Source organism: Pleurodeles waltl, chromosome 1_2 (genome assembly GCF_031143425.1).
Source record: "Pleurodeles waltl isolate 20211129_DDA chromosome 1_2, aPleWal1.hap1.20221129, whole genome shotgun sequence".
NCBI lineage: Eukaryota > Metazoa > Chordata > Amphibia > Caudata > Salamandridae > Pleurodeles > Pleurodeles waltl.
The window spans coordinates 478,613,678-478,637,068 of record NC_090437.1 but is presented as its reverse complement, the minus strand read 5'-3'; the positions used below and the strand labels follow the sequence as shown (position 1 = coordinate 478,637,068).

Sequence of the window (23,391 nt, the reverse complement as noted above, 5' to 3'; positions counted from 1 at the left end):
TTGGAGTTGCGGGCGCTACGTCTGGCTCTCAAGGCCTTCGATTCACGGTCAGTTGGCACAGGTCTTGACAGTTGACACTACGGCGATGTGGTACATCAGCAAACAGGGGGAGTTGGGTCGTATCTTCTCTGCAGAGAGGCTCTGTGACTCTGTTCCTGGGATCAGGACAGTCAGATTTGCTCTCAACGTACGTGTGGACAGTTCCAGCCGGCACATTTCAGCCGACCACGAGGAGCGACTTAATCCGGAGGTGATACTTCATGTTTTCCAGTTATGGGGCCTCAGACAGACCTGTTTGCCACTCGCGAGAACGTGCAGTGCCTGTTGTTCTGCAGCCTCCAGTATCCGAGGCAGGAAATGCAGGGGGGCGCATTTCAGTTGAGCTGGGGCTGCCAGCTGCTTTACGCATTTCCCACCCATACCCTTGATTCCTCGAGTTCTGAGGAAGATTAGCCAAGACCAGGCCCAAGTCATATTGATAGGTCCGAATTGGCCAAGAAGGATGTGGTACACAGATATTCTTCAACTCTCTCTGTGCCCTCCACTCCATCTCCCTCACAGGGCAGACCTCTCGCTGTCACAGGGGCAGGTTCTACACCCCCATCTCCCAACCCTGCATCTACTTGCCTGGGGATTGAACGGGGCAACTTGATTTCCTTTTCACTTAGCTCTGAAGTGGTGGATGTTATTTTATCGGCCAGACGACACTCCACTAAGACTGTCTATGCTGGTAGATGGGCCAAGTTTGTCAAATGGTGCGAGGACACACGTGGATCCTTTTAAAGGCCCACTTATCCAATATTTTGCAATTTGCCCTTTCCTTGGTGCAGCAAGGTTGTGCAGTTGCGACAGTGAATGGCTATCTCTCTGCACTACCTGCATTTATTTGTTTACCTGACCAACCCTCATTGTTTAAGTCCCCTATAGTTTTAAGGTTTCTTAAGGGTTTGACTAATATGGTTCCTCCCACTCCTTTTATAATGCCTCAGTGGGGTTTAAATGTAGTTTTAACGTACCTTATAGGTACGCCGTTTGAACCGTTAATTGCCTATTGAGGCTTCTTACGTTTAAAACTGTTTTCTCAAAGCAATCACGTCGGCTAGAAGTGATAGTGAGCCGCAAGCTCTGTTTACCACTTTCCATGCCACCAAGGTGGTTTTAAGAACTAGGGCGGCTTTCCTGCCCAAGGTAGTGACTCCTTTTCACTTAAGGCAGTCCATCACCCTTCCGTCCTTTTACCCTCCTCCCCATCCCTCTAAGGAGGAGGAAAGGCTGCATCATCTGGATCCAAAGAGAGCGTTGAGTCTGCATGGACAGGACGTCTGAATTTAGGAGGGACGATCAGCTGTTCGTCGGCTACATGGGCAAAATGAAGGCCAAAGCTGTCCAGAAAAGAACGTTGTCAAGGTGGGTCATTCTTTGCATTAAAATATGTTATGGCCTGGCAAAGAAAGATCCTCCTGAAGGCGTTAGGGCTCATTCGGCCAGAGCGAAGGCTACTACTTCGGATTTAGCTAGAGGTGTACCAGTTGTCGATATTTGCAAGGCAGCAACCAGGGCTTCCCTCCACACTTTCACAAAACATTACTGTTTGGACTCAGAAGTGAGGAGGGATGACCATTTTGCCCATTCGGTGCTTCAGGATTTCTTGGTAGAGGCAGACAGGCATCCACCGCCGAGTGTGGGACTGTTTTGGGACTATATTCAAGGATGTTATGTATGTATACTATAGATGTATATTGCAAATTATGTGTGTGTATATATATATATATATATATATATATCATACAGAATGTATTTTGTTATATAGATATAAAAACATTTTAGAGTTGAGCTCGCACATGTTGTGCTTGTGATGTTGGTGTTCACCCGCTCGCCTTGAAGGCACGGGAAAAAAAGTGGGTGAAAGTGACGTCAGCCCACCGGCGAGGACTTCTTATGGCTCAGATGACATCAGACGGAGTCACATGCGGAGCCGTACCATTGTGATGTCCTCGTCGACGTGGAGAGCTAGAAAGAAAAAAGTTCTGTCAAATGCTGGTGCATTGGGAGTATTCAAAAAGGTGAGGAATCCACAGGTAGACATTGTATCCATCAGAAAAAGCATTACTGAAGGTAAGTAACTTGTTCTTCAGTACAAATCTGCAGTGCCGAATTTTAGAGGGGGGCGAGCCAACAAATGAATAGGGAGAGCCAAGCCAGAGCTGAGTCAAGGGTTGGGGCCTGGATCTTTCAGCCCATGCACGAGCTGAGCCCTGAAAATATTACTATGTAAATCATACAACAAAATTCACGTAAACTATGATAAAGCCTCTCCAGAATACAAAATATTGTATTTAACATGTGGCACTGAGCAGTACTTATTAAAAGGGGTAGTTTGGAACCAAATGTTAATATGAATTTAGCTGTTTGAAAGTGCTTTCAAATTCGATAATGAAGAAAAATGAGTTTTGCTGAAATAAAATGTTTGCCTAAAATCACGTGATTGAAGTGGGGGAGGCCGCTATTTATCTAGGTTTTCTGATGTCACTTTGTACAAGTCAGCTAGTAACTGGGTATCTCTTTCTCATTCCTTGTGTAATGCTTTGTTTTTACCTCTTAGTGCAGTTAGTAACCCTTTCGTTGCTAGGCCTCGGCCCCCCACCCCCTGCTGCTGAGGCTTTTTTGGGCTCTTTGGAGTAGTTCCTGCTTAGGCCTCTAAAAACTTATTGTGCACACAAGCTATCCACGCCAAATGTGCATCCTTTTTTCCCCAACATTCTGGGGAGTCTAAATGTGCCCAGGGTTTGTGGATACCCTTGGAGGGGACCGAGAAAATAGCAGAATTTGGAGTTTTACTGAGAAAAATAGGGAAATAGGATCTTCAGATAAGTGTCTGTTTTTTCCCTGAAAATGACATCCACAAACGGTTTGCTGTACTAAAGTCACCATCTTCCCAACTTTCAGGAACATGCACAGCTGAATCAATAAAACTAATTTTGTACCACAGTTTTGGCATTTTTCTAAGAGGTAGCCTATTTGCCCTATTTTTTGTGCTCTCAACCTACTTCCAGTTTGTGGTGGAAAGCAGTGTGAAAACCATGGGCGATCCAGAAAAGCTATACATTTCTAAAAAGTAGACAAAATTCTCAGTTCAGCAAAGGGTCATATGTGTATATTTTGAAAATGCGTAGGGAAAAACTGGCCTTTGTGACAAAATTTTCATCTGTAACTTTTTGTCATAATGGCTGATTGACAAAGGTAATATGCCATTATATCTGCTAGACCCTTCTGGTTGCGGGGATACATAGAGTTTGTAGGTTCTCCATGAACCCAAGGTACCCAGAGCCAACAACTGAGCTGCACAATACAATTGTTTTTCATTAACTACCAAGTATAGACCAATTCTTACAGCGAAATAGGCAGAGTGAAGGATGGGTATCAGGGAAACTTATGTATTTCTGAAATGGGCACAAGATATGGAGTTTAGAAGCAGTGGTTATTTGTACGTCTCCGAATTTGTGGGGACCATTACTAGCGTATGATTTGGAATATATTTTTCAAAATGTCATCTTTCTTATACACTGGCTTACAAATGAAAGGCACAAGCGCAACAAAATCCAATTGGTAATAACAAATGTTGTACTATTCAGTGCTCCCACAAATCTCCTGAAAAAAATGATACCTCACTTTTGTAGGTTGGCCTAGTACCCACGATAGGAGACGGCCCAAAACAACATGTATGCAGTGCTTTTTTCCTCCAAAAACTGACCCCTTTGTCTGATGTGAGTAGCTCTAGGTTTTGGACCCTAGCTTTGCTGGCACTTAGGGAAACCTAGCCAGCCTGTACATTTTTGAAAACTAGATACCTGGGGTATCCAGGGTGGGCTGACTTGTGTGGCTCTCATCATGATTTTTATGCAGAATCCCTTGCAAACTTCAAACTTTGACCATAAAAACACATTTTCCTCACATTTCTGTGATGAAAAGTTCTGGAAACTGTGGTGAGCCACAAACTTCCTTCCACCTGACATTCCTCCAAGTCTCCCGATAAAAATGGTACTTCACTTGTGTGGGTAGACATAGTGCCAGCAACAAGAACGGGCCCAAAACACAAGATGGATGCAGCGCATTTTTTCACCGAAAACCGACACTCTTTTTCCGATGTGGGTATCTTTAGATTTTGGACCCTATGTCAGCTGGCACATAAGAAAGGCTAGCCAACCTGTACATTTTTGAAAACTAGACGCCTAGGGGAATCCAGGATGGTGTGACTTGCGTGAATCCCATTAGGCTTTCTTACCCACAATGCCCTGCAAATCTCCAACGTTTACTGAAATCATGCATTTTCCTTTCATTTCTGTTGTGGAAACTTCAAACTTCCAAAATCTGCAGGCATCCACATTTCTACCACCCAGCATTGTCCCACCTGAGCCAATAAAAATGCTGCCCCACTTGTGTGGCTGAGCCTGTTGCCGCAACAAGAACAGATTAAACCAAGGACAATGGGAGCGCTTGCGTGGAGACTCTGATTGACCTCTGTTGGATCCGTTCCTGTCACTGCACTAGGCCCAACCCCACAAGTGGGGCAGAGTTTTTATCAGCACAAGTGGGGCAGTGCTGAGTGGTAGGAATTTTGTGGAGTCCTGCAGATTTCGGAAGATTCCAATACAGAAATGTAGGGAAAATGCGCAACTTCAGGCAGAGTTGAGGTTTTGCAGGGCATTATGGTTTAGAAAATGGGGTGAGGTGCATTTGAAGCACACCTCAGATGTCTACTTTTCAGATGTGACTGGGTCTGGTTGGTTTTTCCAGGTAGCACCCTACCCAAGCCCGAAAGTGCAGCCATGCACCATTACAAGTGGGACAATATTGGGAGTTAGCCAAGCTCTGCTGACCCATATGTGAAATCAAGACCCAAAAGAGTCAAATCTCATTTTGCTTGCCATTGGGATGAGATGCTTTCATCAGCAGGGGGGCAGAAAGACTGTTCCCATGTTGGGGGTAGGGGCATTGCCATGCCCACTCTGGGCAGCCCCTAACGGTCCCTGGTGCCTAGTAGGCTTTCTGTCTTCTGTGGGGGAGACGGGGCAGATAAGGAGCTATTGCCCCCATCTGCCCCCCATGAGGACCGGGGGGAGGGAGGGATAGAACAACTGTGCCCATTTTTTAGGGGATGGGGCATTGTCATGCCCATTCTGGCTGGGCAGCCACCACCCCCACACTAATGAAAGCCTAGTGGGCTTTCTGCCCCCCTGGGGGAGGAGCAGATTGGGGGCTATTATTTTTTTGGGGTGAGGAGGCAGCCCCTACACTAATAAAAACAAATATTCCCTGGTGCATAGTGGCATTTCGGCCCCCCCTGGGGGGCAGATCAGGGGCTATGGCCCCAATCGTCCCCCAAAAGGGGGAGCTGAAAGACTGGCCAGAATGGGCATGACAATGCCCCCACTCCTAAACCAATAAAAACATAAAAAGTGCCCAGCGGGATTTATGTCCCCCTGGGCGGCAGTTCAGAGACTATTAAAGACTGTGCCCATTTTTTTGGGGTGGGGGCATTAAGTGGCAAAATACAGGGGGGCAAATGGCCTTACCAAGGTCCTGTTCCGCCTTCTTGGTGTCTAGTGGAGTGGTGGATCCTCAAGCAGGGATCCACTTGGGAAAGGTACTATTCGAAAGGGGAGATTGTCCCCTTTCCAGCAATACCTTTCCTGTCTGGATCGGTGCTCGGTGGCTGAGATAGCTCTGCAAGCACGGATGCAGAGAAATTTAAATGAGCTGATCGGCTCATTTCACTTTTGTTTTCAGTGAAATGATGTCAGTGCTCCATGCGCGCTGATCGTGATTTCCCTGAAAACAAAAAAAAAAAATCCTTAGGAGCTGTGGAAGCTGTTTTGAGGGAAAATAAATGCCAGTCACCTGCAACAACTGGCTAAAGTTGAGCACTCCCTATCTTTTGTGGAAGCTGCAGTGATGCTGGATTCAACTTCTGCATAGACCGGTGAACATTTCTCTGGTCAGTCCTTATGGACACTTTTCCTTTATGCCTGCCCTACTTCCTAGGATTTGGATCTTCAGGTGATCGTGTTCGTGTGGCAGCTCACTGTGGCATAGTCCTGTCTCCACATCTTAGTGATTCCAGACATGATTGATGACATTCTCCTCACTATTATGGGAAGATTACCATGAAAGCTCTGAGCTACTTGAATAATATGGCACTTAGTTCAGCACCCATCTACAGTTTGTATAACAAGTGAAAACTGTTCTTCAACACTATTCTCCCAAATGGGCCTATTGGTGGCAGTAATAATGGCACACATTTATTGACATTTAAGAGGCTACCATTGATAGCTCTACAGACATTTATCATTACATCACATCAGTGCTGGTATCCTCTCTCTCCACATTGCTCACCTCTACTAATTTCAGCAGCTCTCATGTTATTTTTAGGACTGGCTTCAGGTGCTAACTGATGTAAAGCTGGATTAGAACAAGCACTACTGTATGGGTCCAGTAAACTAAAGGTGGTCACCGATGAGATGGCTCTGAAAGTGGAGCCACTCATTCAAAGTTAGAAAAATCCCAGCATAAAATAGAAACAACTTTCTAAGGACTGCACTAAGTATTTGAAAGGCAGTGTCTCCCATGCAATGGATGTGACAGGTGAATATGAAAATATTGATTTAGAAGGCCTTTCTAGATAGAATAATTTCATAGTGGTGGGAATGACTGAATCTATTGAGATAATGCTATGGATTTGTTATGGGAAAACCTTTGAGAGACTGCCTAAATACCTTTTGAGTCAGATGGTGTACCTTGGTATTGTTTTGAGACTCCTAATGCAACAGCCCTTCCATATTGTGAAATATAGGGTAATAAATTAGTTTAAGGCAATAATTGTCCTTGTGTCCAGCAAGTTCTTAGATTTTGTATCACACAAAAACAATCATACCACATGCATTTCCAGTCAACTTCTGAGTAGTAGCCAGTCATCTGACCCAGAAGAGCAAATGCTCTTGATTGCATCACCCACTAAGAGAAATTCTTCCCCTACCTCTAAGAGAGTCGGTTAGAGCAAATCCCCTTTTGGTCCCCCATTGAGTGTAGTCTGTCAAATAGTAATCAGTGTGTTCTGAAGCCGGTTATGCTCTACTTTGGTAATCACACCCTTAGACTGTAATAATACGTTTTAATCTGTGTGTAGTAGTGCATTTGTTCCAACTAATGAAATAAGCACATATGTATTTACATAGAACCAGCAATCTGCCTACAGTTTGAAGTACACCAAAAAGAATATGTGGTCAGTCATTGTGATTGTTTTTTTTTGTTAATTTATATGGTGCTCTCAATGTCAGAGGTCACAATTGATTGAGAAAAGGAGTTTTTGAACAACTGATATGTTGTTTATTGAGAGCGAAGTTATACTTGGGGCAGTGGGTAAGCCGTTACCAACAAAAATTTGATTTGATTTGATGGGTTTCCAAGAATTTAGTGCAGGTTTGGGTCTTAAGTATTGCCCCGAATTAGAGAAGGAAATAACAGTTTAGTGGAAGATAATGGGTGGGATGGATTATTAAACCTGGGCTCAAAGACTAGTTCTAGAGATGACTTTTCAGTTGTATTGTGGAGCTCAGTGGTCTCAATGATAACTAGACCCATCATTTATTAATTCACATTTGAGGCAGATGCCTAAAATATTTGCTACTGAAGGTCGAGTAAGTTGAAAGAAAGTGAATTTCTTGCAAGTTTGTTTTGACTGACTTGAAAGTGGAGAGATGTATTCAGAGAAGATAATTGTGGAATTTGACTACAGAAGATAGATACATTCCAGAATTGAACATCAAAAGGGAGAGCTTTGCTGGGAATGCCAACATTAATTTACTAACTAACACATTATTACTGTGAACTGACTCCGACAAATAATCATAATGATTGATTAAAAGATTTGAAGAATGCTTTGTGTTTGCTTTTCTCATTAGGATTATGTCTATCCTGAAATTAAAGATCGGCAATTGCTAAACTACTTCTACAAGACAGCCAGAAAAAAAAGCTTTGATGTGGAGCGATACAACAAGCTAAAAGAGGAACTTTCTGAGGTAAACCCTACAGTTCTGTTCTCCTCCCTGCAGATTCCTACAAGAAATCATTTCAGCGTTTGTAGCCAACATTTCTAAAGCAGTCGTATTTCAATTAACACATATATTTAGCTCTCTTTCATAGTATGCTAATTTGCCTAGTATGTGATTAAGCACACTCTAGCATTATTATCCACCACTCCTGTCCCAAATCAGTGGCATTGCATGGGGGCCTATTACACGGTGGCAGTAAATCATGCAGTATTTAGGTCCCCAATACTTCCTTACTTTCAGGGTTAACAATACAGGGGGTATCAGTAACTCTTCGAAATGGGCAATACCATGTGATCAACAGTTGATCTCTGAGGGTCCTGTGAATAATGGGGAATTACTTATGGGAATCTGGAACGCGACACCAGATGACAAGGGATTCTAGGATTGGTGGAATCGTGGAGCTTTGAAACTTTGCCTACCAGAATGAGACTAAAAGAAGCATGGCCTTAATTTTATTTACATTTGGACACAGCATTCGATTCACAGTTGAGGAACTCTTAATCTAACATTCCTCAAATGCACTCAGAAGCGTCTTGTTGTCTTGTTCTTCTGATACCATCCTTGCAGTCATCATTCGCTCAAGGCACTGCCATCAACAACTCATGGTATTGTTGATGAATATGATGAAATCATCTTCAAATAACAAGTATTTTGTCAAGAAATATCACAATGCTGTTCATCACAATACCTAGAGCAAGTATATTGAAACTAATCTTCTATGTCATTCTTCTTCAAAGAAAAGGTGGTCACGGTACTGTGTAAGGTTCTACCTGTAAAACGGGTAGGAGGAGGGTATGACAAAATCTCTTTCAAACACTCTTCCCTGTATTTCCTGGATTTTGGTAGTGTTAACTCAAAGCTACTGAACCCTGACTGAGTTCCTTTCATTTAAACAATTTAATTGTATTTGTTTACAGGAGACATGGGTGTGAAAACACTTTTTTTTATTGATGGTTTTACTCGTTTTGTAGTTCCTGTCACTCCATCCAATAAGGGAAAAGCTAAAGGTGACTTACCCATCTTATTATGATTAAGGGCCTGATTTAGATCTTGGCTGGGCTACCACTGTCCCGTGGCGGCGGCGACTCCAAGTACTCCATTAAGCCGATAGAGTTCCAACCGTCGTATTTAGATGTATTGGGTCTGAACCGCCATCCACCTCAACAGACTATTATCTGTTGCATTAGGGCTGCCTGCTGCAGAGACAGCGGACTCCCATGCTGGCGAACAGTACTCAGTCAGGCTGGCGGGTTCCTGATGACCATATTTAGATGTCACAGTTGTGCAGGTGTTGTTTTGGTGGCAGATTCCTGACGGAGGGAGTCCGTCGCAGGAGGTAATGTACATGGTACAATGGCAGTGGCTATGGAGAGGATTCTAGAAGCATATACCTCCTATACTATAGCCATATGTGTCCACCTGCATACCACACTACACAACACACTCCATTCACACCATGATCCTTTACCATTCCACCACAACACAATATATCCATGCAGAAAATACACAATGTCATACATCCTAAATACAGCATACACACATAATTGATACTACACCCACATACAACAGAACCACAACTACAAGCAGAATGACACAATCATCTACACTAACACACTCACACAAAAGCACACCTATACACATCACAACAACTACAACCAAACAACCACACTCAGCTGAATGTTGCACAAAGAAAAACATCACACAACCATACATACACAACAAACACCAGACCCACATGCAACTGTCACACATTCAGACACAACCACATCATCCACTACAGCTCCCTCTGCCTCAACCAGCCAATCCACTCCCACCCTTCATACCCTTTCTCATTCCTTCTAATTCTCCATTTACCTTGCCTTGAACCTACCACGCCTGATCACGCCCCTCCCAAGTCAAAGCTTTAAGGTACCAGATAATGTGCCCAATAGATGCCCCTTAATGAGGAGGTCACCCCTGGACTTTAGCCTGGAGACATGTTAAGGGCAACAGAGCCAGGGGAAATAGTACGATCTGAACATTATTCACTGTCACATATGTGTTTCAGTACCAAAACAATGTACATGAGAGAAGTTTTACATGAATGATGACTTGAGTCCTACTTTCACAAAGTCTGTCCCACATTATGTATTACTGTACAATTCATTGTGTTATTGGAATGGAATTTAAGGTACAGTGAGATACATGTTCTGACTCACATTCACAACTGGAAGCACAACATTTCACTTACAGGTCCCGTCGCAAACTGCACACTTGACATTGTTTAAAATTGTGATTCTTTTTTTTTTTTTTTTTTTTTAGATTTTAGTGCAGGCATTCATTTTAGCAATGAATACTTACACCAAATAAAAAATTGTGTATATCATCACTTTATGATTGCTACAGGTGTCTCTCCATTGTCTGACACAGATAGTGTACACACATATGCATTACACAAGTTTTTTAAATAATTGATTTAACATGTATGTGAACGCACAGGTTCTGAGCTAATGTTAAGTGACAAAACAACGTTTACTAGTAATATGGTATGCTGACATTTGTGCCTGGCGATGACAGGGTCGTGTTTCCTTTGTGGTCCTGTGGCAGCAGCAACAGCAGGACTTGTCTGGTCGGGTCCAGTCGGAAACAGAAGTGGAAAAGGGAAATGGTCTATGGTCCCAATAACATCTAAATAGGGCAGACGGACTGCTAAGTCGGGGGCAGAACATCCAATGGAAAACCAAGGACGGGACAGAATCCACCAAGATCTAAATCAGGGCCTTAGTCTTCCCAACTCTGCGTCTGTTTGTACTACTGATAACCCATAGTACCATGTGGTTTACAAGGAGGGTACAGGTTCTAATAAAACTTTTTTGCTGAACTACGATAACAATTTTAGCCACACAGACCCTGAAGTGATCCATGCACTAAATCAGATTCTGCGCCCAGATTACTGCTGACAGGTCATTAGTTTGGTTGGGGAACTTAAATGCATGGCTCTGTTCCTTTCTATCTAGTAAGATCTGTGGACTGACTAATTGTGAAGGCAATGATGTTTGAGCATGGTTTACTGGGAGATGTTTCAACAACATTGTTATGAGATAAAATCTGTGTTTTGCCTCAAACGTTTTTAACCCTATGTCAGTGCCTGTTAAATGTATGGGAAGCATAAAACACAGTCTGTTGATCTCAGAATGTGGTTATGGTTATGATAAAGAATAAGGGCGTTTTAACTAATTGGACTAAAATAGATTCCCCAAAAATCATTTGTGATCTGCTACAGCACAAACCTGATGATTTTATGATTTGTCTGAAGGTCTATAGTGTCCGCTGAGTTATTTTAAATTCCTTTAAAGTGATGTGCCAGACATTTACCAGCCTGACAATGCATCCAGCTCGTTGCTGCACTACGAACCCCTAAACCTGGTTTGACAAAGCATGCTCTGCTATAACAATCTTGAGGCAGCTTTAACAAAGAAGATATAAAAGTTTGTAGATTATAATACAAAAGTGCCTTGGAACTTTGGCAGATGGTCAGTGTAGCCATTCCAGGGTTACCACACAGTCCATAATGTCTAATATTCCAATAAATGGCAACATAATGTTTTCAATATATATAAGACCAACACCATGGCTGTGACATTAACCAAGCCTTTAATGTAAGGTCTTCTAAACCTGTGTTTTTTTTTAACTAGCATAAGTAAAATTAGTGACAATCAAAAGCTCAAATAGGAAAGTCCTGGGGCCGGATGGGGTTTCAGTTGATCTGTGCCAAGAAAATCTGGATTTATGGCCCCCATTAATACTAATGTGCATAAAACCTCTGCAGAGTCCAATCCCCCAAGGTTCTGGCCATGGTGAATCAGTGTTCTGATTTTTAATTAGGGGAACAAAGAGGATCCTGCCTGTTACAGACCTATACCCCTTTTTGACTCAATTGTAAAAGTGTTAGGGAGGACCCAGCTAGCCAAACTGGAATCCTGGGTGCAAGAAAACTCCATACTATTGGAGGTCCAGTACAGCTTTCGACAAGGCTTAGGGACTGTAGAGCAGTGCTTGAATCTTTATTGACCTCAAATCATAGAGAGGCCAAGGCTGGGGAAAATGCACTTGGCCTTTATGCATTTTTCACCTGCTTTTGATTTGGTGAATCGATCCGGATTGTGGTCAAACACTTTTGGAATCAGTGGGTGCGGAGTCAATGGTGTGTTCTGGCACCCTTCCTTTTTTAATCTTTTTTTATGTACATGAGCTGGAGGGTCACCTTAACCTTAAAGGACAGGACATGCCCCAGATAGGCCTCAGCCCAGTCCCAGTTATCTTGTATGCAGATGATGTGGTCCTAGTGGCCCGCGCAGCCAGTGGGCTGCAAATATTTTTTGACCTATTTGCAACTTTTATGAAACCTATTTAAGAAAATCTTACATTGGACCTCAGGTCCACAAAAAGTATGCCCATTATATGAATGACACACGGATACACAATGTCAAAACTTTTCAGTATTTGGGAGTACCTTTTGATTCATATTTAAATTGGGTCTATTTAAGAAAAACTTCTATACAACAATTTGAAAAATCTGTAGAAGCTGTCTTCAGATTATCTGGCAAATGGGGGGTTTCCTGGCTGAGTATATTAGTAAGTGCTTACTAGTAGTAACCCACAGGGATGAAGTGTGGCTTATATATGATTAAAGGGAATAGAGTTGGCAGAAAATACTTTTTTTTTTTTTTACATAGGCTACTTTCAGTCCTGAAAAGTACATTATCTTTCATCTAGAGTTGGGAATGGGCACCCTGGAGGATCAAATTAGGCTCCGACCATTGTGGCTTTCAGTTTGGTCCAAACAGAAAACCTCATTTGATTGTATGATTTCTATATTGAAGTCTCTTGAACTATATCTCTTATTTATAACAGATGTCAAACATAGGTTTCTTTTACCTCGTTTTAGGATGAATATAGTTCATGCCTTAGTCACTTTCCTTGAGAAGGGTCTATGGATGGTCTTCCCCCGTTGTCCATGTAACATCTCAGAACAATCTACTGTTTATTTCTTCCTGTTGTGTACATTTTATTCAGTGCCAAGCAGAAACCTTTGGTGCCAGTATTACATCTCTTTAATTTTAAACACAATATGCCTGAGTTTCTCTTTTTATTACAAAATTCATCTGCTCGACAGTTGTTAAATTAATCCAAATCTCACTTCCAATAAGGGATTTATTTGCATGATTGACAAGTCTACAAAGTATTTAGGACGTCATATACTACTACAGTTGCACAAAAAAATGTAAATATCTTTGTTATTTATTTATTGATTGATCAGTTTTAGGAAACAGCTGTATTTTATTGGTGTATCTTTTATGGGCTTTTGGCCAAATAAAGACTATTTTGACTGACTGCCAACAACATAACCTTTGTTTAACAAACAAAAGTAAGTCCTGTGGTGGCGGAATGCATGTCAGACTATCAAGAGCAAAAATGTTGCCTGACATAAATATTGTGTCCTAAATATAATTTGCAAATATATCGCTCCACTGGATCTAGATTTTGTATTAATACCAATAGGGCGATATTTGTGTAGAAGAAATTTACAGTATGCCCCTACATGTTCTTCTATAGACTTGACATGTAAACCCCTTTATATTTTCCTTTCAAGTGGGTCTTTATTGATTTTATAATGTAGCGACATGAAGAGAAGCAAACAGCATATGCTGAGTATATACAGAACAGAACTCCATCGTAAAGTGTCAAACAAATAACTAGTAACCGTTTTCTCCTCAAACCATTTGTTGTGGGTGATGCCAACTGTCCAGCTAAGAGTTGAGGTTGGTATTCGCTATAAAGCGAGGATAAGGGCTCCGCATGTGTAACTTACTAAGAACATTAACAGGGCCATAAGGGCCTGAACCAATATCAGAAAACTTTGTGGAAATGATGAAGCCTCTGCCCTTCACAGTCTGTACCATCCCATCGGATTATCTGGCTGTTTCTAGGACACCTCTCAACTCCCATGATAAGTATGAGGACTCCACTTGGTGGAGCGATCAGGGGGGTGAACACTTTATATGCATATTCCTTTCATAATTTTCTTTTTCTTCTTTGGATCCTCCCTGTTCTTCTTCACAACATCTGCAAATCAATATTCTTCTCACCACACTTGGCCATAAACATGGGATTCAACTTAGTTTGTGGATTTTTGCCCCACAACTGCTGAAGGGCATTTGTAAAGTCACAGCATGTGGCATCAGGTGGTATGCAGTTAGCATCTCCTCTACCAAAGTCATCCAAGGATACCAGTTCTTCAAATCCTGCTAAATGCTGTTTTTATTCATACAACTTCCTTTTTCTAATTGTACAAAACTTCCATTCCGTTGAATTCTATTCTTAAAGTCTTGTATAGCACATGGCTACTTGGAGGCCTCCCAGTGCTGCCAAAGACTCTGACGTGGTCAGAAGTGGATGCAGACTCAGATGTCAAAGAGCCAGGTTTTCAAGGTTTACAGAAAGATTGCCTCTGAAGCTGCGCTTCTGGAGCATGAGCTAAGTGTTACAGAATCTGGAGGCCAGATGGGAAGTGGACTCGCCACCCCAGTGATATCTGTGGAATGTAGGAGCCTTCTGCAAATGGGCAGACGAGGAGCGAAGAGTTCGTCCCGGAAGATAAGGGCAGTCTAAAGATTTTAGAAGAAGGGGACCCTTGTTGTTGACCACCCTTTGTTCTTGACTGCAGAGGGCCTTAATTCAACTGTTCTCGAGATTCCACTGGGAGCCAGTGCAATTCTCTCAAAGCCTTGGAGGCAGAGACCTATTTAGGGGTGTTTGTCAACAGACGTGCAGCGGCATTTTGTACAGTCTCCAACTTCCTGATAACAGCATGGTGAGGCTAAGAACAAAGCATTCCCATAATCAAGACGGGATAGCGCAAAAGCCTGTACAACAGTTCATTTCAAAGTGCCATAACAGCTGGCGGCAAGCCTTTTTGCCTAATGATTCACTGTCAGGTCAGTATCCAGCCAAGGCTCTTTATTGAATCTTTAGGACTGAGCAGGTGTTGGAAATGGCCCTTTGTGCAGGGTTAGCCCCAAACTTTTGGCTTCTGGCCTCCTGTTTTTTTGATCCTGTGCTGAATTTCATTTGTGCTGGCTTTAAGACTCTGGGCACGATATCACTGCTGACCAGTGCTAAAGTGCAAGTGCTCTCTGTCTAAATTGTATTGGTAATTGGTTTATCCATGATTGCCATATTTGATTTACCAGTATGTCCCTTGTAAAGTGCACCAAAGGTGCCCAGGGCCAGTAAATCAAATGCTTCTAGTTAGCCTGCAGCACTGGTTGTGCCACACACATGAGTAGCCCTGTAAACATGTCTCAGACCTGCCACTGCAGTGTCTGTGTGCTGTTATAACTGCCAGTTCAAACCGGCAAGTGCACCAACTTGCCAGGCCCAAACCTTCCATTTTACTACATGTAAGACACCTCCTAGGTAGGCCCAAGGCAGCCCCCTGGGCAGGGTGCAGTGTATTTAAAAGATAAGACATGTACTGGTGTGTTTTACATATCCTGATAGTGAAATATTGCTAAATTCGGGTTTTACTATTGCAAGGCCTATCTTTCCCATAAGTTAACACAGGGATTACCTTGAAATATCTTTTAAGTGTAATTTCCCATTGGGAGCAGATAGAAATATGGAGTTTAGGGTCTCTGAATTCGCAATTTAAAAATGCATCTTCTGATGAAGTTGTTTTTAAGTTGTACGTTTAAAAATGCCACTTTTAGAAAATTGAAATTTTCTTGCTTAACCATTCTGTGCCTCTGCTTGTCTGTGGCATACACGTCTGGGTCAGGATGACAGTTGGGTTGTTTGTGAATTCACTCTAGACAGTCACACAAAGGGAGCTGAGGTGTGCCCTGCAAATCCTGATGGGTCTTCCTGGGCTAGAGTGGAGGGAAAGCTGACACTTGCACCTGAATAGGGCTGTAACTGAATAGGCCCCAGGCACTGGAGTGTGTCTGGGGCCAGAGCAGGAAAGGCAGGGTCTCGTGCACTACAAAGACTTTCCTTTGACGTTTGCCTACTTCAAAGGCAGAAATTAGTATAAGTATTAGGCCTCTGAGACTACAACTTCAGAACACTTCTGGACTGAGGACATTCTGCCACGGAGAAGAGCTAGATGCCGTAGGAGGGACTGACACCCTGCCTGTTGCTTTGCTGTGCTGGCCTGCTGCCTCTATCCTGGGAGTGAAAGGACTGGAATTAGCTTTCTACATCCTGCTTTCCAAGGGCTTGAACTGAACTTGCCTCCTGTTAGAAGTCTCAGGGATATCAAAGACTACATCTGCCTGCACCTGGGCTCTCTTGCTGAGAGTCCTAACTCGCCAAGTGGTGCCAAATCCAGTTCCTGAGCCCTTGGTAGTGAGTTCTGGTGTAGCCAAGAAGAAACCAAGTGCATCGACTCCAGAGCGACTTCGGAATTGGCACCACTGTCTGACTCCATGATGCTGCCTGCACCAGGAGCTGTTGTACCCACTGAATGCAACAACCACAACTGACGCCGCAGGCCTGACAGTGCACCAGCGTCTCCATAGTCCTGCCACAGCTTGAGTCCTGAGTGCTGTGTCCCTGACTTCTGGGACACCCGACTCCACTGCAGCACCTGTGGCCCCGTGGTGTGATCGCAACACCACAAAGTCGATGCCTCCCTTGCAACCGTAAGGAACCAACACCTCACCTCCCCTTCCTCACAGTCAGGAAACAATGTTTCACCTCCCCGGTAGCGGTAAGGAACTAACCCCACACTGGCTCAAGCGACGCCTCACCTTCCCGACTCTGTGTAACGTCTTTGTTTCATCGTTTACCAGAGGTACTGTCCTGGGATCTGTGCAACTCCGTGACAGGCCTGCACTCTATTGCGAGTAGCACTGGAATGTTGGGAATGAGTCAGTCAATGATGTTGTGATAGCCCCAGTTGGAGTTTTTATGTTTCTAAGCACTTTTATTGAGATTTAACCTTTAAAATTTTGTATCTTTGCTTGTGTATGTTGGATTTTTGTTTTTTGGTCTTGTTTTATTCAGATAAATATTGCCTATTTGTCTAAACTGGTGTGTAGTCCTTTTGTAGTGTTTTCACTGTGTGTGTGTGTGCGCAAATAATTTACACATTGCCTATGAGATAAGCCTGACTGCTCGTGCCAAGCTACCAAGGGGAAGAGCAGGGGTTATCTTAGCTGTGTGGCTCCCTTAACCTGACTAGAGTGAGGGTCCCTACTTGGACAGGGTGAAAACCATTGCCTACTAGAGACCCCATTTCTAACAGCAGGTTACTAAAATAATGTGAGGAAGGGATCCTGATCGGATAGCTAAGATTGTTGCCTAGCAACATAACCTCAGTTTTTGTACTAATTAAGTTTCAACTTACAGTCTGACATCCAGCTGGCAACATCCTGAACACAAAAGGTCAAAGATAAATGGCTGAAGTTTACCTCGGGAGAAATTGACATAACTAACTGAGTGTGTTTGGTGTAAGACACCATTGATAGCCCATGGACTTGGACTATCTCATCCAGAGGAAGTAGATAAATGTTCAATAAGGTGGGGCTCAGGGAAGAGCCCGGAGGCTGGTTGAATTAAAAGACTGATCCTGGACCTGGGAGGAGCCGTTCTGTAGAAAGGAGGAGAGCCAGTCAAGGGTTCTGCCCTTGACACCAACTTTAGAGATCCTCTGCTGGAGAGTAGGATGGTCTACAGGGTCGAAGGCCGCACTGAGGTCCAACCAGATAATGGCTGCTGAATATCTTTGATCTAGAATGTTTTTAAGCTTCTCAACCACTGCCAATAAGGCAGTTTCTGTACTGAAAGGGTGAAAACCCATCTGGGTGGAATGTAGCAGCGCGTTCGATTCAAGAAAGCTAGAGAGATACTTATTGACATATTTCTCCAGAAGTTTGGAGACTCCAGGTAACAGACATATTGGCCTAAAATTACTCGGGTTTGATGGGTCTAGGTGAGGTTTCTTTAAGAGAGGCTTGACAATAGCATGTTTACATAACTGAGGGACAAGCCCTTAAAAAAGCGAGGGATTGAGTAATTCTGTCAGTACTGGGGCGATGACATCGGACCGTTGATGAGGTGTTATGTAAAGGTGCAGGGTCCAGTGGTGAGCTGGACTTTACAGAATTTAACAGATCCTTGATCGTACACACCGTAAGATCTTCCTCTAGCCTTACACCGTCCAGTGCCCAGCCATTCTTTTTTATGTCCTAATACTATGGGCTTATGATTTTTATATGCTTTGTGTTATGTTTAATGTACATGTCTATCTATTTAATGTATATATACGATTTGTTACTAATGCATCAAGCACATTAACTTGACTCCACAAAGCCTCACTGCTATGTAGCAAACTAATGGGAATAAAGATAATAGCAAGGTTTAAGACAACTCACCATTTATGGATTTTGCAACTCTAGTCATCAGCACCAAGATGTCCAAGACTTTCACAATTGGTCCCTCCAAGATTGGTTCTGCAATGGTAACATAATTTTATTACCACCCTTCAGTAGCAAAGTGCACTATCATGGGTTCAGCTCAAGTCCTGTGGTGTTATATCTATAACTCACCTAGGTGGGTAGAGTGGTTGCATGCAGTCAGAGGTGTTTTCAGTATGTGTCACAGTATCACAGTCACTGTTGTCACTTGGGAGTACGGCTTGCAAGACTTGTGGTACAGTGACAGTGCACCACCCTGTCATAACAGTACATTCACCTTGCTAAAGGTGTTGCAAGTTTGCTTTTGATGCTCTGAGGCCACGCAGGGATGCAGGATTAGGCCTCTGTAGGTCACACCTTGGGTTTTCAGATTGACAAACAAATATGCTAATAATGCCCACTATAAATCACTATGTGTCAATTTGCATTATACATTGTGGTTATCCTGAAACTTTGCCCTGGGTTTTATTGGTCATCGAGTTGATACATCCACCCCTAGATCTGTACACCCACTGTGTCATAAAGAATGTCCTTTAAGTTAGTAAATCTTTCCATGATTCTTAGGTACCCGGGCAGGCCCTGCAGCATAAATTCCAAACAGCATCCACACCCTTTTTGCTCATTCAAAACTCACACCCTTGGACAAGCGTAACTTGACATTGTACCATCGGAATTGCGAGCTTTCCAAAAGAAAGGCTGTGCATGCACACAAAGCACTCTATAAACCGAACCACCCAGCTGCTCATCACTCGACCATGCTTGAGTATTATTTTACTCCTTAAAGGCCTCTTAGCTGTAGCCTGCCAAGAAATCTGCAATTGCCACGCCTTTTAAAGCATAGTACTACAATGTTGATGGATAACAACAAGTAGTAAATCTGCATAGGTTTGTACTATTGTTATTATAACTGCATATGTACGACTGGTTTATGCGAATAGGCCTCTTGAATTTTAGTAAGTATACTTTGCAAAGTGCCAACTGGAAAAACGACTTCTAGGACAGAAAATTAAAATCCAGTGCATACATGTGCACAGATTATGTCTTAATATATAATGTAAGGCAGGACTGGCTGTCCAAAAGGAAAACACTTTTTCTTCAAATGTTTAGAAACAAGTCCAACACACAGTTCTTTAACAATGAAATCTGTGAAGTAGTCATACAATATAATGCCATAGTTAACAGGTATTGTCATTCATATACACTCAGTACTAGGTAGCAAGCTTACAGGTGAACCCTCAGCAAAAAAAAAGCCTGACTCCAGACTCTCTCTTAGCAACTGAAATACACACCTTATCATATGTAGTAAATAAGGGACAGCATACGTGGTGACATGAAATACCACCCACCCACAGATACCACCCATAAAATTCCACTTACCCACAGATGCCACCCACAAAAACACAAATATGAAACATTTTCCTCTTACATATAAAAATGTCCTAAGGGCAGGACATCAGGGGTATATGTACCTGCTTTTTGCTCTCCAGGGCACGTTTATATTGCAGAAGGGGGCTAATGTCATTCCTTCTTTAATATGGATCACACCAATGCTAAATGTGTGCCAGTACAATCACAAGGAGGTATGCCCTCATTTGCATGGGGGCATGGACAATGTGGGAACACTTTGCCATTGCACCGGTGCCCTGTTTCTGATAATGAGCGTAGGGGGAAGAGGCCTTCTGAAGGCACATTGTGCCCCACAAAGAGGTGATGTATCATCAGCATGCCACCCAAGGACACCCCTTGTGTGGGGGAGGAGATGGGTCCCAGGGACACCCGCTTCCCCCAGGCATCTTGCAGGTGGTTACAGTCATTCTGTGTACTCCTTTGAAACTCACAATGGGTTTGTGTTTGCAATGAAAGAGGAACTGGTGGGTTCAAACACCTGGTCTGCCTTTCTCTTATGCATTGTAAAGCAGCTCTTGATCTCACAAAAGAGCTACATGATCTCCATTGTAGGTATCTGTAACTGATCAGATTGTAAGATGAAAGGTCCAGCGCTACCAAGCAGAAGGATGTATGTTGGTGCTAAACTACCTTTCCCTGCATCGAGGCTAGAATGCCTGTTTTGTCAATCATGATGCGTTGCTTGACTGATAGAGGAATGCGGGCTGCATACTATGGGCCTGATTAGGAGTTCGAGGGACAGGAAGGCCTGTCCACCGAACATTCCGACGGGGAGCTTACCGCCACAGTAGCTACCTCCCTACCGGACCCATTACAAGTTTCCTGCTAGGCTGACAGGCGGAAACCAGGATTTCCGCCTGTTAGTAGTCTGCATGCCTATCTGTGTCATATGCTGATACCATATGTTGTCTAGCAAACTAACATGAATATTATGGGATACATTTTCATACTTAAATACTTCTCTCTGCAAGCGCTTAGTATACTGACATATTGCCATGCATGGGCTAAAATACCATTGAAATGTAATTGCTAGCATAACAAGACATGAAGAGAAAAACAAAATTGAAATACATAACTGTCAACCAGCAGTATCGAATAGGAGCTCCGCTGGCCTCTTTAGAAAGGACGTTGTCCTTCGTCTTTTTCTTTGCCCTCCTCTAAATGTTCCTGTGAAGATGGTGATGTGTGACATGAAGCAGGGGCCAATCGAACGTCTGACAGATGTATCCATGGCTTCCTTCCCTCCACCTTCACTACTGTGGGGGTGCTCTGGGTAACTAAGTAGGGGCCCTCAAACTTGGTGTCTCTCCATCGTCGTACAAAATTGTGGATGTACACTTGCTGGCCCACGGAAATTGGACTGGTCTGCTGGGCTGCGGTGGTGCACTTCTCCTGTCTTAACACCTGTTTAGAGAAGAACTTGACAGACTTCAATAACTGAGATAAATAACTACTCATCTCCTGTCCTGAAACCTCAGCTGTCTTTTGAGCATCTATCTTCTCTCAAGCTATCGTTAATGGAGTTGGCATAGGACGTCCTGTCACTATCTGGTGAGGGGTCAAGTGATGATCACTTCCTGGTTGGTTCCTGAGGGCATATAAAGCTAGTGGAAGGTAATATAGCCAGTTTTTTCTGCAGTGTGGTGCATAATTTACGAATTTTGTTTTTTAACAGGCCGTTAAGGCGTTCCACTATACCATTACTCTGGGGATGATAAACAGATGATAATTTATGTTTTATTCCTAGAAAGGTGCAGATGTGCTGAAACATTGCATTAACAAAGTGTGTGTCGTTATCTGAGCGGATCACTTCTGCGATTCCCCACCTAGGTATCACCTCTCTTATCAGAAAATTGGCTGCTGCTTTATCATCATTATGTACACATGGTCCTGACTCGATCCACCTTGAAAAGGGGCAGACCACCACAATAAGGTGTCTGTAATCATGTCAACAAAGTCTAAATGTAAAATTTGAAATGGGCTTGTCGGACGTGGTATTGTTGAGGTAATTACTTTTAGTGTGAGTCAAGGGCTGTATTGTTAGCATACTGTACATTCTGCAATGTACATAGTAATCATTTCAGATAATTGTGGAAGGAACCAATCTGTCTGTAGCGTAGCAAGAAGATATTCCTTGGCAATGTGTGCAGGGAGGTGTAGTTGCTCTAGGTCTGTATACAACAGGGCTTGTGGCATTACTGGTTTACCTGTGCTTTCTTGTCTGTAGATAAAATCTGTTGATGACTGTATACACCCTTGCTGCTTCCACAGCTCCCTTTCATGAGGTAGTGCTTGTTCTTGCAATTTGCGTGAATGTAATCGTGCTGTCTCTGTATATGGGGGCAGCAATTCAGTAGCATTCTGTTGTCTGCTTGTCATCATCCCTAATGTGTGTTCATCCTATTTACTATAATTTGGAGATGTTTTATCTGCTTCTTTTGCTGCCCAGTCTGCCAAGGCATTTACCCTGGAGACAAGGTCTTGCTGATTGGTGTGTGCTGCACATTTTATAACTGCTACCTTGGATGGTAGAGTTAAAGCCTTTATCAATTGCGCCAATAAATCTTTATGCATTACAGGGGACCCATCAGATTTAAGAAATCCCCTCCTTCCCCACCGGTGAATGGTAGAATGCACGGTGGTGGTGACATATACTGAATCCGAATAAATGGTAACCTCTAGTCCTTTGGCGTGTTGCAGCGCTTCAATAATGGCCACTAATTCTGCAGCTTGTGCTGAGAAATGGGATGGAAGTGGTATTTGACTCACTATCTGTAAGGTGTCAGAGGATCCCTGCTGTTCAGCTTTTACAATGGCTGCTCCTGAGTGCCTAATCCCAGTCTCCTGATCTATGAAAGAGGACCCATCGACAAAGAGCAATGTGCTCCCAGGAATGGGGTCTTCTCCAACCTTGCTCTCTTCTTCTGGGGTGTAAGTGGCAGTCATGTACTTGACTCATCGTCAGAAACTGGGTTTGCAAAGAACGTTGCTGGATTAACTGTGTGACACCGTACCACTTGCAAAGATGATATTGAAAGTATTACTTCATATTCAGATACCCTTTGAGTTGTAAGGGTGCTCTTGCTCTTTTGCAAGATAGCGAATACTGCATGCTCTACATACAGTGTTAAAGGTGATCCCATCACTACGGTGAACTGCAAAAGCTGCTATAGCCAGTGCTTGCTCACATGGATAACACCCTTTCATGACGGGATCTAGCAGCCCACTATAGTAGGCAATTGGTTTGTGTCCCATAGATGTCTTTTGAGTTAGTACTGCTGTCATCGTCGTTCCATTACAATGACAGAAGAGGTAGAATGTTTTATTATAATCAGGTGTACCTAACACGGGGCATTCGTAATTGCTCTCTTTAGCTCTAGGAAGGCTGTCTCCCTTTCGTCAGTCCAGTTGATTTT

The 23,391-nt window shown here is 43.1% G+C and overlaps 1 protein-coding gene across 1 annotated transcript in view; it reads left to right on the top strand.

The window, feature by feature from the left end:
* MCUB (mitochondrial calcium uniporter dominant negative subunit beta) overlaps positions 1-23,391 on the top strand; it is a 408,993-nt gene that overhangs the window by 369,135 nt on the left and 16,467 nt on the right. The window contains exon 7 of the mRNA XM_069241124.1: positions 7,959-8,075. Coding sequence (XP_069097225.1) covers positions 7,959-8,075 — 117 coding nt within the window. The remainder of the gene's footprint in view (positions 1-7,958; positions 8,076-23,391) is intronic.